Source organism: Perna viridis, chromosome 11, assembly GCF_037379345.1.
Source record: "Perna viridis isolate PV_CMFRI_1.1 ecotype Kerala chromosome 11, ASM3737934v1, whole genome shotgun sequence".
NCBI classification, from domain to species: Eukaryota; Metazoa; Mollusca; class Bivalvia; order Mytilida; family Mytilidae; genus Perna; species Perna viridis.
The window spans coordinates 29993431-30009986 of record NC_142455.1 but is presented as its reverse complement, the minus strand read 5'-3'; the positions used below and the strand labels follow the sequence as shown (position 1 = coordinate 30009986).

The 16556-nt window shown below is 32.4% G+C and overlaps 1 protein-coding gene across 1 annotated transcript; it reads left to right on the top strand.

Annotated features, from left to right (window-relative positions):
• The first annotated feature begins 363 nt into the window (after positions 1–363).
• LOC148603677 (uncharacterized) lies at positions 364–11705 on the top strand. Its single transcript, XM_088553414.1, has 12 exons — positions 364–434; positions 1569–1598; positions 2711–2740; positions 3152–3181; positions 3932–3964; positions 4815–4832; positions 5605–5634; positions 6017–6988; positions 9601–10404; positions 10731–10865; positions 11219–11335; positions 11669–11705. Exons 1-11 carry the CDS (start codon positions 389–391, stop codon positions 11290–11292), a joined length of 2202 nt encoding a protein of 733 aa, XP_088409540.1. The 5' UTR covers positions 364–388; the 3' UTR covers positions 11293–11335; positions 11669–11705.
• Positions 11706–16556: the final 4851 nt, after the last annotated feature.

The window sequence follows — 16556 nt, the reverse complement described above, 5'->3', positions numbered from 1 at the left end:
CGATATAGCAAGATGTCATACCATAAATGTGGGATGATCAATTACATCCAAGGTCGAACACTATTTTACCCTTTGAGCAAATCAGTTGAACAATATTTTTTTATTTATTCATGATTCGGAACCTAAAAGGCTTATGTATGTATAGAAAACCAATGAAGTGTGATTCTTTTCAACATTCAAATACAGGACACGTTTGGGTCGTGTTTATGGAGGTTAACATTTTTCAAATAGTTAATCCATTTGATCTTTCATTTTTTCCATCGTGAACACAGAAAGTAAATGTAAGGCAAGTAACAGATGGGATCAAATGCTATACAAGTAAAGCATATAAATACTTGCAATTTCATCTACTCAGCAGACAACCTGGTGTCCGTTGGTGGGTGTCAAGATGCCTAAAGGACTGTTTGTCCTTCTGTTGGTCATTGTAATAGCAGGTTTGTGTTATAATGTGGAGGTTAACTTTCATTTAAGAAATAAGTCATGGGGATATTATGCTTTACTCATTTACAGATTTGTTTTATCGTTCTATTCATTATTTTACACCGAGCGATTAGTTTGAAACAATAAGAATGGTAAGGCCAAACTTTGGTTACAATACGATAACTAACATTTATTGCATATATTCGTGATGAAAAAAATCGTTTTCGGTATCAGTGGTCAACTTCACAAAAAGATGAATGTTATGACGTCACAATACACTTTCTTATTATGACGTCATCGCCTATTATAAATTCTGCATTTTTGGTGACAATGACGGCTAAATTGCCAACAGGAAACATGTAGACTTTGAAGAATAACGTGTGACGGTGATAGGACGCCATTACATATTGTGAATATATATCTATTTTTTAATAGAACCTAATAAGGCATGTAGTGTTAAACGACATTTCCATACTCAACAGAATGAATTTCCAAATTTGCAATGCCGTGCGTGTACGTATTAAATTGAAATTTGAATATTAAGAGTGTCAAAATGCAATTTGACACAAAATGTGCTGTAAGTGCCAGTTGTTTAAAACGCCCCAGAAATATAATACTTTTTTTGCGTAAAGTCAAAAAGTCAATTTTTGATTACTTTAACATTAATTGCGAATTTATCAACTAACTTGATCAAAAATTGTCCCAAGGAATCTATATTTTATTCTTCTGATTTTCAAAATGTTGAAACAGATATTGGAGATATGTACGTTCATACTGTATTTCTTTGTGTATTGTTTATTTAAATAATAATTTGATTCGCCATATAAAATACATATTGCTGCAGTAAGCGACTATTCAAAACGATTTTAGAATTCAGATTAAAGAAGAAAAGCGTAACACTTCTACAAAGGAATAATTGTCATATCGATATATTACGTTTATTGAGTTATTTTTTAACGTACAGGAACCATCGAAATATCAAAACATTGTATTTCATTCTTTTCGCTGCATAGTTTATGTAGATTTACCCTGTTTTCTGTTATCATAAGCGTCTACGTATTTGGATTTTGGTGTATCTGAATTGATCTAAAAATTACTCTTAGGTATATTTGGTCGACACTTAACAAGGTTCCATTTTTATTTTACAGTGGCCATATCAGAAGCACGTATAAGGCGAGGTATGTTTTACTGTTGTGTTGCATGCTAAAATTTATTTCTAAAGAAATTGGGTAAAGGCCAATAAATTCAGCACGGAATTGAAAGTATTTCAAAACATGAAGTGGTTATTGACATTTATGTTCCAAAAAAAAAATTAACAAAAATGTGACTCCTACTTTATTTCCAATTATCAGGCATAAGTTTTTTTATTATTTACTTTCTTAATGATAGGTTTATTAAACATATTGTAGACATGTTTTATGTCACATACAAAGTATGCAAATAAAATGCTTGACATAACAGAGATTGTGATATTGGGAAACGAGATAATAGTAATTATTGGACAAATATATATTTTCTAACAATTTTGGTCAACTACTAACACGTAATCTGCACCATGAAAACTGATTTATTCAACGGGTCTTAGTTTTCCTTTCCTCGTTTGTCTACCCCGGACTTGACCTTTTATGAACAACTCGGCTGGTGTTTCTAGAAAAGCAGAGGACGCTTACCCTACCGGTGCACTTGGTCCATGCTCCCAGTTTAAGTGGAGTCCGAGTTGCTTAGTTGCTTATGTTATTTTGTATGTATGATTTTAGTTACTTTATGTTCTTTGTTGTGTATGTCTGTTTTCCATATTTGGTCTTTGTGCCTGGATTACATTCTTTTGATTACCGCTATAACTTTGGTTCCCTTGATTACTCTTTCTACGTTGCAGCCGAAACGTTTCGTTCTAAGTGTCCTAGTTATTTAACTTTCTACTGAGGTGGTGTATTGACTAATTATCTATTGGAAATTTTGAACTATGAGCATAGCAGTATTCTTAAAATTTAGGTTAAATTATTTCAGGCACATACATAACTTGACCAACTAAAATTCATTTTAAATCATTCAGTATATCTTTATATGGATTTTCATGTTTCGCAAACTATGCATAATTTTTTTTTAAAAATGACATATGACATACTGAGCTTTTCCTCAATCTTATTTTATTTTGTGTAATTGCTGTTTTTATATTTAGTTTTATTTTTCCGTAAACGACTACAAACAAAGCTCTGTTTCATTTTTCTTTCATTTTTTTGGGGACATTTTCCAAAAAATCTTTTTTTAACAAGTAATGAATATTTTACAGGTGGGAGAAGAGGAGGATATCGTTCAGTCGGTATGTTCTTTTGTTCTTTTCATTTTTATTTGAAATGTAAATTAATTTTGGATAAGATCAGATTTAGGTATAAGAAACAACGTCTTTATCCTATTAACCTTTCACGACTGATAGCAATTATATTCGAATCAGCAGAAAGCATATTCTATTTCATTTTTTTAAATATGGTGTAAGAAAATTAACGAGTTCATTATGAGAGATTGTATGTTTCCTATTTGAAAAACCAAGAAATGTCAACCAATCAGAAGAAACGTTTAATCCAACATTTAATCATTTAAGTTATATATAACATAAATAGCATTGGTAAGCTATACCTATTGATTGCTTGTAGAAAGAAACAAAAACTCTTTCCATGTAGATCTACGGCTGTTGATATATAACATAAAGAAACTGATGGTCATTTCATTTCAGTTCGTCGAACATGGACAAGGCGTGGAGTCAGTGAGTATATTATGAACAGATACAATAGTGTATATAATGAAGAGTTACCCACTTTTTCAGTGATTATATAGTAAATAGTTACTCACTTTGTTTGTTTTTTTTTATTAAAATGTATTTGGTTATTCCTGAAATATTATATTTGTTAGTTTATCATGAGTTGAAAGCACCCTTTTTAATATAACGACGTTTATTCTTAAGATTTCAAATAACCTTAAATTACGAATATAAATATGTTTTATCCACTTTGGATATTAATTATGGCTTATAAATGTGTTCTTTTGGGTATCAGTGACAGTAGTCAGTATCATTGATGCTTATAATATGTTCAGAATAATGCTTGTGAATGCAAATAAAAATACAACTTTTTCACTGTAATGATTTAAAATCGTATGTACGGAACAGTATTGTTTCAGATGCAACACAAAACATTAACAACTATGCATGATTGCTTATGATTATTTAGTCATTTACATGTTACGCTGTAGTCAACTGCAAAAAATCGCCTTTCCATTCCCCACATGGTCTCTACAATCCATCTTCTCCCACTCAACCCAAAATTTGCGAAGGTTACTCAAATTATATAAAAAATGTTCTTTGGTAAAAAATAACCACAGTTTGGTTTTGCATAATAGTTCTTACCATATTGGTTTCACGAAGTAATCTCAATTTGAACAAAAATGTTCTTTAGCATGTTAGGCAACTTATATCTAAACTGCAAGTACATGTATATGATTTTTTCTTCCATTTTAGCTCACGGAAGACGGACCTATCATCGAAGAACTGGTACGTTGTAAAACACATACTATTTCTCCCAACAACGCTCCTTGTGTCAGCTAGCTCTCGAAATACATAAAAAAAAAGAAATCCACCGAACCCAACCAGGAAACAAATACAGAATAAAAACCTAACGAAACGAAAATTAAGTTTTAATAAATATGGAAAAAAACATACTTGATACAACAAACATGTTAATTTATAATTATAATTTAATTAGAAATTACATTTTTCTTCTATTATAATTGGTTGTTCACCTCTTACGACCCCAGCAATGGCAGTTTTGTTTAAACAAAAACAGTGTAAATTACTTGTACATATCTTCAACAACATATCTATCATCGCTTCGACAAAAGATAGAGCCAATTAAAGGCTAAAATGGAATTATTTGCCTTATTTTATTCATTTTCGGGATAGTATACTCAAAACAGCATTTTGTCAAAGAAAACAGTGATTAATAGCCCGTAAATACTTTGAATATTGAAATTGGCAATCATGTCGCGTTGTCGGTTGAATGCCGCTATTTTCAATGTCAATTTTGGGTGTTAATTTCAATGAATAAAAGCCTACAAGAACAAAAAAAACTATTAAAATGTTTTAGATAGTTAGGGATAGGTATTGTAAATATTACACATTGTTTTCTTTCAGAATATATGGATGTGTGAAATCGGTCCCTTCACTCACATACTTGACATTAAAATCCGAAGGACTTTTATTTGTTTTGTCAGTGAATTTTGCGATTTTACACATCGATACATTCTGGAAAAACAATGCTTAATCCCAAAATCAATCACTCCTGGTTTTTATAAATGAAATATTTAAAGAAGTTAAGAATTGTGTAAATTATTTTTTTTTTCAGTTCGACGAACCTTTAGACGTAAGTTCTGTTCTGTTTTATTGGTGACAAACATACATTTAAAGAAACACTTTTTTTTATTTTTCTTGAAATTTGAATAAATAAACTAATATTTTTTACTACTAAAGTGAATTTTCTTTGGTAAATGCTTTGAGGTATTCGAATATACAGAACATTAATTAATTAAATTTCCTGGTGCATGGGACATTGAGGTATGGGGCAAATGGAAATTGGGCATGATAAATGGGTAATCGGAATAGGCACAGATTCGTATTAAGCAAAATGTAATCTTCTTTTTTTGCATGTGAACTACTTAGAAATAATTATAACTCAATTTCATCCATAATCCATGTTTACTAATCTATAACGTAATGGGTTGCATATGATAGGGACATTGGATTTGGGCAACAAGAATGGTGCGAGTGGTAATTGTTTCCTTTTTTTTTTAAATATTATTTTAATTATTTTTTTATTTATTCTTTCTTTCTTTAATTTAATTTTTTTTTTTTTGATTGAAGGGCTACTAGTATATGATTTATAAAATAGATGGTTTGAGTACAGATCTGAAAACATTATATTTATTAATTTTTGAACATACTAGAAACTGTCGAAACATAAAGAATTTGTTTTAAATTATAACTTGTTTTCTGAGATTGGTTTTTATTTAAATGTTATCCATTCAATATTTTTGTGGGGAGGATGGGAATGTCCAATTTATTACTATTATTAGATAGATAGATAGATAGATAGATAGATTGTTAAATGTACTTTAATCAAATTTCATATGCTTCAGGTCGAACCGTAAGGAGAAGAGTTCATAGAAGTAAGTTAAAGAAGTCAATTTACAATATAAGATGGTTTTTTTTATTTGATATGCATACATTTAAATTTCCTTTGCAGTACTTGGGGCAATGCAAAAAGATTTTCAATGTCTTAAAATATTAACAAATATATATTCCTAATGGAATAACCGAGTCATCGTTAAAGAATTGGCACACCATATCGGTCTAAGTGTTTTAACTGCAGGGCATTCTTAATACAACTAATCTTTTAACTTTTTTGCAAACGTACTTTATTGTTAATAACATATATCGCAAATTCATTTCACATTAATGTTCAAATAATCTGTGAAAAATCTTTACTGCAATGATTTTTTTACTAATCTTTTCTTATCTTATTCCGTTTTGAAACATTTCTTGCTACAGGATATCGTAGAAGAGTGGTACATCGACGATTTAAACGCCGTCACGTGACGCGACGAAGAGTAGTACGACGATATCGAAAAAGAAGAGTCATCCGTAGGAGAAGGTATAGGGTCAAACGACGAAGAATAATTAGAACAAGGCGATACAGGATCAAACGGAGAAGAGTTGTTCGGCGAAGGCGATACAGGGTCAATCGGAGAAGAGTCGTTCGAAGACGTCGATACAGGGTCAAACGCCAAAGAATCGTTCGAAGAAGACGATACAGGGTAAAACGGCGAAGAGTCGTTAGAAAAAGGAGATACAGGATCAAACGCCGAAGAGTCGTTCGAAGAAGACGATACAGGGTAAAACGGCGAAGAGTCGTTAGAAAAAGGAGATACAGGATCAAACGCCGAAGAGTTGTTCGAAGAAGGCGGTATAGAGTCAAACGTCGCAGAGTCGTTCGAAGACGGCGGTATAGAGTCAAACGCCGTAGAATCGTTCGAAGACGGCGATACAGAGTCAAACGACAAAGAGTCGTTCGAAGACGGCGATACAGAGTCAAACGACGAAGAGTCGTTCGAAGAAGGAGATACAGAATTAAACGACGAAGAGTTGTCCGAAGGAGGAGATACAGAGTCAAACGTCGCAGAGTTATTCGAAGGAGGAGATACAGAGTCAAACGTCGCAGAGTTGTTCGAAGGAGGAGATACAGAGTCAAACGTCGCAGAGTTGTTCGAAGGAGACGATACAGAGTCAAACGTCGCAGAGTCGTCCGCAAAAGGAGATATCGAATAAAACGAAGATACAGAAGAATTGTTCGCAGACGGAAATATAGAAATAAACGACGAAGAATCGTTCGCAGAAGGAAATACAGAATAAGAAGAATAATCAGGCAGCGAAAATACAGGAAAAGGCGACCTAGAATAGTTAGAAAGAGAAAATACAGAATTAGTAGATATAGATATAGACACAAGAGATACCGGTATAAAAGTAAGTCGAACATTATTTCAGATAGATATAGGTTCTTAAATAATGTAATTGCTAAATGCAGCTTGATTACCTCTTTTGAAGTACCCGCCTCGGTATCATTAATATCTGGAACAATATAAAAAGCTTATTATTATATGTAGTACAGATCAAATGTTGAATACAAGTTTACGTAATGTATGTATGCTGATATTAAGATTGTTTTGAGCTTTTATCGGTATTGTTTCCTTAAACAATGATATTTTGACCTTTTTATGAGCAACTCGGTGGGTGTTTCTAGAAAAGCAGAGGACTCTTACCCTACCGGTGCACCTGGTCCATGCTTCCAGTTTTTAGTGGAGTCCGAGTTGCTCATTTGCTTTTGTTACTTTATATGTATGGTTTTAGTTACGTTATGTTCTTTGTTGTGTTCTTTGTCTGTTTTTCATGTCTGGTCTTTGTCCCTGGATTACATTCTTTTGATTGCCGCTACAACCTTGGTTCCCTTGATTACTCTTAGTATTGTAATTATACTGATTATGCGGATTTCAATACGTATAATGTCAGTCGAAAACTATTACGATTTGGAAAAGAAATTTAAAAACAACTAAGCACAAAAAAAAATAAATAGTAAATAACATAGGAGAGTTATTTGTGATGTCATTACTTACGTGTGATTTGATTTTGGTTGGCAAAAATCATTTGTGTGGCATGGGGCATCAACTTAAAATCATCATAACTTTCTCATTGTTTAAAGATAATTGAAAAAGTCTTTTTGTTCCCATTATTGCAAATAAAGTTCTTCTCATCTATGGAATGCTTTAAAAAATATTCAGTAATTAGATTATACGTGCATAAGATTTAATTACAATTTTATGTAGGTTTACGTATAGTAAGTTAAAAAGGTATAATTTCACACAAAAGATATGAATTATTTTATGCGAACGCTTTACAGAACCAAAACTTGATATAAAATAACAAAGTTATAAAGTTTTGAAAATTGAGATTCTAATCATAAAATTATCAATTGTTTTATTTGCTAACCAAAATGACACTTATTGACATGCAAATTAGTGAATATAACATCATTAATGAGATTGGCGAACTCTTCTATATAGAAAATTAATGTTTTACGGTATATCAAGAAACAGTGGTGAAAATAAATTTACACAAGAAGATTTAAAAAAAAAGTATGTATTTCTAACATCTGAAACATGGATGTCAACAAACCACCGGTCAGATAGTATAATTTCGCTTTAGGAAGGCTATCTAATCGTGTCATTTTTGGGGCAATTCGCCGGGTTTTTCTAGAAAAGTAGAGGACCCTTACCGTACCGTTATACCTGTCCAAGTTTTAATGTAATCCGGGTTGCTCATTTACTCTTGTTTCTTTGTACATGGTAAGTTATTTCGTGTTTTTTATGTGCCTGTTTCTGTAAAGTTTTTATCTTTGGAATATAATCTTTTGATGTCCGCTTGAATCTTGGTTCCCATGATTACTCCATGTTCCATTTTAAGAAAATTTAAGTCTCTGATAGGATTATTGCTGTGCATTTCGATCAAATCGTAAATCGTATGTCAATTTACGTTACAAAAAGAAACAACCTTGTATATATTCTTTCACGGTTGCAAAATACAAAGTTTCCTCTTAAACAATGCGTAATGATTTCTTTTTGGAAAATGTACTTTGCACTGATATATGACCATTAATATACCAATTATGACAATATAGCAGTATAAGCTACACCGGTGATTTAATATTTATTTTGTCAGATTTGTTTTGGACTTGACTTGATTATGGATCGAATTAGTGTTGTTACCCGTATTCAGAATGATAAAGCGATTGAACTCCGTATATGTATCATACTTTTTTTTCTCTAACTGCCTTTCACTAACGCTTTGTTCTTAAATACAGCTCTACCTTAAAACAATGCAAATGCTTATAAAGATTGATTTCTTAATATCAAATATCTTTTTTGCAAATCTTTCTGTAGGGCCCATAAAAACTGTATTTGGAAGTGTAAGTGCTAATAAAAGTAGTCCACGAGAGACATTAAAATTTAAATTTTGGTTTTGTTCTACTGCACAAAAGTGCAGGAAATTTTCCCGCCAGTATTTGTACACTATAACCAGTCAACAAAGTTCAAGATAAATAGGAAAACCCAGATATGTTTTGATTGAAATCATTCATTAGGCCTCTTAGAAACTATATTCAAAATTAAAAGTGCAAATAAAAGTTGCCCACTTGAGATATTAACACTTAAATTTTGGTTATGTTCTACTACAGCAAAAGTACAGGAAAACTTTCCGCCAGAATTTTTACCCTATAACCAGTCAAAAAATATTTCACGATAAGTAACTGATCCCTGGGTATAGACATAGAAAGAATTATATTTAGGACCTAACAAATATTTTTATACAGTTTCATCGATTACCTTTTAATATGACGAATCACCCCCTGCCTGGTTTTTTTCGGCAGAACCATACATATACACAATTACACAATTAGTCGAATATACAGTTAAAGGGAATAGATAATGTAGGGTTCCGACAAAAAGAATTTTTTACAGATAATAACTAGTTGCTTATTTCATCAATTTTTTTATGGTTTTATTTTGTTCACTTCTTTTTTTCAGAGATACTGCCTTATTTCCCTAAGGCAAACACTAACTATGGAGACGACACTGATCTGTCTACAAGTATTAACACGCATGCTAATGATCTTAACGATATAACGAAAAATCATGAAGAGAGGTTGAAGAATTTGATCACCAATCAAGCCGAAAAACTAAACAATATTGCTAACAAACATGAGAACAGGCTTAACAATGTAGTTAACCGACATGAAAATAATCTAAATGATATAGCAGAAAAACACAACACGGACATTACGAATACTGCACAGAACCATGCAGATGATATTAATGATATCGCTACAAATCATAAAAATGATCTGAATGATGCTGCCAATACCCAGGCAAATATGCTTGATGATGTAGCAACTAAACACGTAAGTGACTTATCAGATGCTGCCATTCAACATAATAATGTTCTGTCAGAAGTTGCAAATAACCATGCGGACTATCTTTCACATGCGGCCGAAAAACATGCTACAGACCTTAATAATGTTGCAAATAACCACGCCAGTGACATCACTGATATCGCAAGTACCCATGCTGATGATCTTGGAAACAATGCGGAGAAACATGCATCAGACCTCAGTGAAGCTGCAGAAAAACACAAAGAACATATAACTAATGTTGCTAACCAGCATACCAACAATCTTCACGACGTTGCCAATGATCATGCCAAGGAACTCAGTGATGTTGCGAATAATCATGCAAATGATTTGACTCAATTAGCAATCGACTACAAGACATATCTGTCCAAATACGAGGGGTTTAAACTGGTTCACAAGATATTTACTTACCATGGAAAATGTAAGTTGTTGCGTACTGATAGGTTTGTCATTGGTCAGAAACCAGATTACAATCCCTATGAGATGAATAGAGTGCATGTACTTGCATTTCTAGAAGCCTGTAGTCGATACCAGTATGATCTTAATATCGATTTGTTAATTAATTCTTTTCTTATACTGGGGTTATATTACTTGATTCGTAATGGTTTGATTAATACGTCGTAATAGCTTTTTCAAACTTATCTCAGTGCCGTACGTGAACATTTAATATCTCCTATTTAAATGTATTGTTGGCAAACTTATATTGTTCATTTTTATAAATTTATATTATACTTGTATTTGATGTAGCGTACCAGATATCATGCAGTCGTGAGAATTTCTTCAAGAGTTGGTGCAAGTGTTTCACAGAGTACCATGATCAAGACTACTGTTTTAATGATCTCCAGGAACAGGAACTCTTCACTCTTGCATCAAGTGGCTCAGGTATTTTTAAGTCTACTTTGGATGTATTTCAGTTGAATGTCTGTCAATTTGCCTGTAAATGGTTTTAAGACATAGTTTGTTTTATATGCATGATGCACTTTGCACAAGGTTACTCCCTGATTTGACACAATTTTATTTTCATATTTCTATAAAAGTATACTATACATTAAATATATTTTCAAACGATCGCATTTAGACGAGGTAGTTGTCAATCAAACCCTAGTCCTCGTGTATTTCAAAATATTCCTACATGTGGTAATTTTACAGCTGTTTAATGTTCAATGTGATTTCTTTTGTGGGCATTCAAGGAATAATAACCAAAATTAATTTGTATAAGGTCTTTTAAATCACAGAAAGCAGTAGTTCAGCAGTAAGTGAAACAACTGAGCACCAGGAGGAACCCGTAGATGATGCCATTGTATACTGAAAATCAATGTGTTCTTTAATTTGATAAACTCCTATCTTATTTTGTGAGTATACAGTGAACACATTTTAATACAACAAAAAACCTAAGATATTTTTAATAAATCATAAATGCTGTGAGTTTCTAAATTTTTGAATGCGTTGGTTTAGTTTGTTCGAGTATTACCACTCTAACAGTCATGAAAAAAGTCTTAAATATTCAAACTTCGTTTTGCTAAGAAAAATAGTTGGACGCTTCCCAAAATCTCTTAGATATATATTTTATTCCCGAATTACTTTTCTAGTAACTTGGAATTTTAAGTACATATTGATATGAGTTTTATTCAAGTCAAGTTTGCTATTGTACACATATTAACATTGTAACACATAATATTTTTCAGGCGTCATCATATTAAGTCAAATAAATTTGAGATTACATTCAGTCGTTTATTTTTTCTGTGGCTCTCATTCTGCATTGTCTGAAGATTTACCTATTTGATTTGGTACAAATTGAATCCTTTCATCCGTAATCGTATATACTATTCTTTCCATCACCTTTCGTCTTTGGAAACAGGGATGTGTTGATTGCACAATATATATAAATAGATTTTGATAAGAACTCCGGGAAGAGTTGTACGTAAATTGCAGTATATGTTTTCTTATATTTGTTTAAATGTCATAATGTGTGTTGTTATATTGTTGATGTACAGTAGGTGTTCATGCTCTCTGTCATCTGTCATAAAAACACAAACCCTTTTACCAACACCGAAATTACATAAAGTTTTCTAACTATATCTTATACAAGAATCTTTCTCAAAAAGCAGATGACTCAAAATGAAAATGTAGTAGTGCACCATGGCTATATCTTAAAATATGTAGTTTGTGCGAAATACTTTTTTATTCTGAGATGTCTACGTGTTAACTCTATAAGATAATTGTTGTTCATATCTCCGAAACGAAAGTAAAATGTTCTTCGGATGACAATTTCTGCGTTTTAAATATTCCAAATATTACAAAATCATGTTTAATGTCGGTCTTAAGAATATCAATACGTTTATGTCATACACTAGAACTATCAGATGCACACATCAAATTATATGATGTATAGACATCTATATTGGTCATTTACATGATCGAAAAACTTATAATTTAACTTACAGCACTACATTTCACAAAAAGTCGTAAATGTAAAGTTGTCATTATTTTAGTTCATGTCATGGCATGATAATTAATGAATAGGTTTATTTTTGCGGATATTTGTGAACAAAACAAGTGAGCTGCAAAACTGGCCTGTAAATAAGACTGAGACGTCATAATAGCAAATTAGTTTTTACAAGTTTGTAGTTTTTAATTAACCTACACCGTAAAAACAAAATGTACAAAATAAAAAAACCAACAATGTAGACACAGTAAGATTAACAGCCAAACCCCATCTAAACCGGGACGAGCTCATATATTTCGGAAAATGTGAGAGGTTTCTTATCGGTTTTTCAATAAGTGGTTCCATACTTCCTAAACATATTTTCTTTCAAAATGCACCAAACACATATTCCATAGGTTGATGAACGTATATCATAATTATGATATTAGTAGTCAATAATAGTTTAAATAAGCTTGTCATTTGCATTGATGTTTTTTCAAAACAACAAAGAAAATGCTTTAGTGGATTCTTTTAATTTGATTTCTAACCAATTCAAAATGACGCACATGATAAAAATTGTTTACGAGATATACCTGGTTAACCGACTATTTATATCTGAAGTGCCTGAACCATTGCGTTGGTTTTTAACTTTTTTCTGGTTAAACCTGATGATGTCATGCGTTTTACGAACTTTCCTTTTAACTCTTCCTTTCGAATGTGTCCTGGAGTTTATCAGTTCGGTAATTTTGTTATTACTCTTTTATGATAACGGGAAACCTATTTGCAATGTCAAGCAAGCAGAAGAGGCATTTCCGGTATCACTTTGTTGTTTTATTGAATGATTATGTATACGTTCCCTACACATGAACACGTATTCAGAAGATAGAATTAAATATTTAGCCAGCACATTAAATGCTTATGACTATATATACTAATAATTAACACATCTTGATTGAACAGTTGATAAAACATTCCAATATTATACGGTTGTTTAGAGAGAAACATTCTATAGTTTTATTGACAACCTATTCAAAAGTTAGTCGCTCAAAGCTTGAGACTTGAATGATGAACGCTTTATTTGGTTTTGCGTTTAATTACACATCATCACAATTTAACACACATAAAGCATTTACGGATACAACAAGATCGAAGTAGCGTAAAGATGTTCACTTATTCAATTTGGTTTGGCATTATGTTATACTTCATTTTTTCCTTTTTCTAACGAAGCCTTTTTTATATTTTTACTACATTTAAATATATAATGGTTGACAATATTAAATGATGCTGCATAACGAGTCTTTCCTAAAATTACTTTGATGTTTTCTTAAGTGAAGTATTGGTATCCCTCAAAAAGAAATTTACTAAGTAATTCCAAATGACCAACAATGGCTCACGTCTGTCGTGCATTTTCACCATTCGAGTCCATGACTAAGCATTTGTAAAACTTGTTGCCTTGCCACTGTTTTATTGCGACTTTAAATTATACAGAAATTACACAAAAAGCTCATGCAGAACAAATTAAACAAATATAAATATAATGATTGAATCACAGTCATTAAATTACAAACACATAATACATATATTTGCAAATTTAGTGTTGATTACGAACTATAATCTGATAACAACATTGTTTCGTACCAAATAATTTATAAAAGATAACATGACATATACACTTCATGGATTAATATCATAAATACGATTATAAACTAAAGATATTCTTCAACACTAAACTTAAGGCTGTTCTAAACAGATATACATAGCTGCATTAGTTTGTAGGTAAACTTGAACCGATTCATCTTTGAAATGAAATTTTAAAATTCAAAGAAGTAATGATCTGATTTGTGATGCTTTGATGCACGTAAAAGCGCAGCGATATAGGTAGAATATATAAAGATATTAGTTACATGAACCTCAATTGCTTTTATCTACAGACACTGTAAGGTCAGCCTCATATCTTGACCTTCACTTAGAAATCGATGGTAAAGGAAAACTATTGATCAAACTTTACGACAAACGTGATGACTTTTCATTCAGAATTGTCAACTTTCCTTTCATATGTGGCAACATCCCTTCGGCTCCTTCGTATGGAGTGTTCATATCACAACTCATACGTTATGCCAGAGCTTGCCGGAACAACACAGACTTTTTATATCGCGCTAGAACTCTAACAAATAGGCTTCTGGAATAAGGTAATGTTGGTACAAGATTGAAGTCTTCACTACAAACGTTTTATGGTTGTCATCATGAACTCGTGGACACTCCATGAGCCGAAGAGATGTTGCCACAGATGAAAGGAAAGTTAACAATTCTGAATTTCTAAGTGTCGGTCAAGATATGAGGCTGACTTCACAGTGTGTGTAGTATCCTTTATCTCAAGTTCTTTTTGGTAGATGCATTGTATCAAATCCCCGAAATTAGGATTGTTTAAAGATAATACGTCTATAGCGGAAACTGAGATTGAAGGATCTAGCCAAACGATATTCTTTCTTTCTGGTCATGATCAGCTATAAATTCAGCCTCATAAGATTGAAGATATAGGTCAGCAAGTAAAGGAGCACAATTAGTTCCCATTGGAATGCCGACCGTTTGTTGAAAAACACGTCCATGACACTGGACAAATATGTTGTCGATTAAAAATTCTAACATTTTGTAAACATCTTCCTCTTTATATTTGGAAGATGATTTGGAATTATTTCTTAGAAAGTATGAGGAATCTCTACCAAGAACTATATATATTGTATCTAGGTGTACAATCTTTTTTGGAACAACAACGATGTATAATGTTTTTAAGTCGGAATTTTAACTGAGCATGGGGAATAGAAGTATACAGTGTTGAAAAATCATAGGTTTTAATACCACTACGGGAGTAACAAGTGTTGTGGTAGGACTGCAGACCCTCTTTGACAGTTGTGAGTATAGAAGTTAAAAGTTTTGAAAGGGGTTTGGTGGTAAATTTTGCAGATCCAGCTATGAAACGTTGTTTGTATGGATTCTTGTGGAGTTTAGGAATCCAGTATATAGACGGTAAATCACAATTATCGTCCTTGGTAGAGAGACCAAAAGAGGGTAGCACAGATTTATGGCTTTCCACAATCTCTTCTTTGGAGATAGTGGTAGCAGTATAGGTCTTATCACTGCTATTATATTCTACGTCCACCTCTGATAATAAACATTAAAATAAAACGTTTTGCAGACAAAAACAATGTTGTTTTGGTCTTTGTCATATTTGTTATGTACAGCAGACAATGTTTTTGCTATATCGGGGTCTTTGAAAACTGATGTAGCCTTGGCACTCATTGACCTACTTAAAACTTTCATTTGTTTCAAAATTAAAGACTTCACGGCCTTTCACCACTCTGACAGAGAATCAATGTCTTCTTGTTCTCGTTTTTTTCCATTTTCTTGCATAGTCCTCTAGGGCATCCATAAGAACTTTAAAGTTATAATTCCAATTTATAGAGCGTGGTTCACGGTACTTGAGACCTTTAGAAAGGATATTACACAGAGATTCGTTTTTGATAATGGTTAAATCTCCCGTAACGACGTGACCAGAAGGACCATATTTGAATGGAGAGGTTTTGCAAGAACAGTCAGGTGATTTAGCCTTGAAGTCCTCAATCTCGAGGTTCTGCAATAGCCCTTTATAATTGAAAATTTTGGATGCAATGGGTGAAGTATAGGAATAAGAAATAATTGGTATGGATTTGTCTTTGAAATATGGAGGAAGTTTGTTGGTAACGTTTTTGTGATGGAGGATGTTTGCCAAATTAATTGCATCTATACCTTTGTTGACAAACGGTAGTGGAAGAAATGATCGTTTTTCTTCATCCTGACTTTTCACACAAACTGGTTTAAGAGTCGTTGGAAACCGACATCCAAAATGATGGCATCAAGTTTGTATAATGATGAGGTGGGGTCAAAAACAGGAGTGTCAAGACTTGTTTTGTAAAGGGAGTGTGGTAGAGTGAGAGGTATGGAATAAAGTTTGGTTCTAATGTGATGAAGTCCAAGAGGTTTTTGTATGAAAGGAAGGAGACCATCTATGGAGACATCATGTAACTTAGGTGACGTATAGTGGCGATAGCCATGACTCCTTTTCCCGTCTTGGATTTTTGTCAAATAAATTCATCACATTTATGCTATTGTTA

Excerpts from the sequence above, each read along its gene's own strand:
- LOC148603677 (XM_088553414.1), top strand. The coding sequence starts at position 389 with ATGCCTAAAGGACTGTTTGTCCTTCTGTTGGTCATTGTAATAGCAG. Across the intron at positions 2,741-3,151 it reads AGGAGGATATCGTTCAGTCG|TTCGTCGAACATGGACAAGG; the intron begins GTATGTTCTTTT and ends ATTTCATTTCAG. Across the intron at positions 5,635-6,016 it reads AAGGAGAAGAGTTCATAGAA|GATATCGTAGAAGAGTGGTA; the intron begins GTAAGTTAAAGA and ends TTCTTGCTACAG.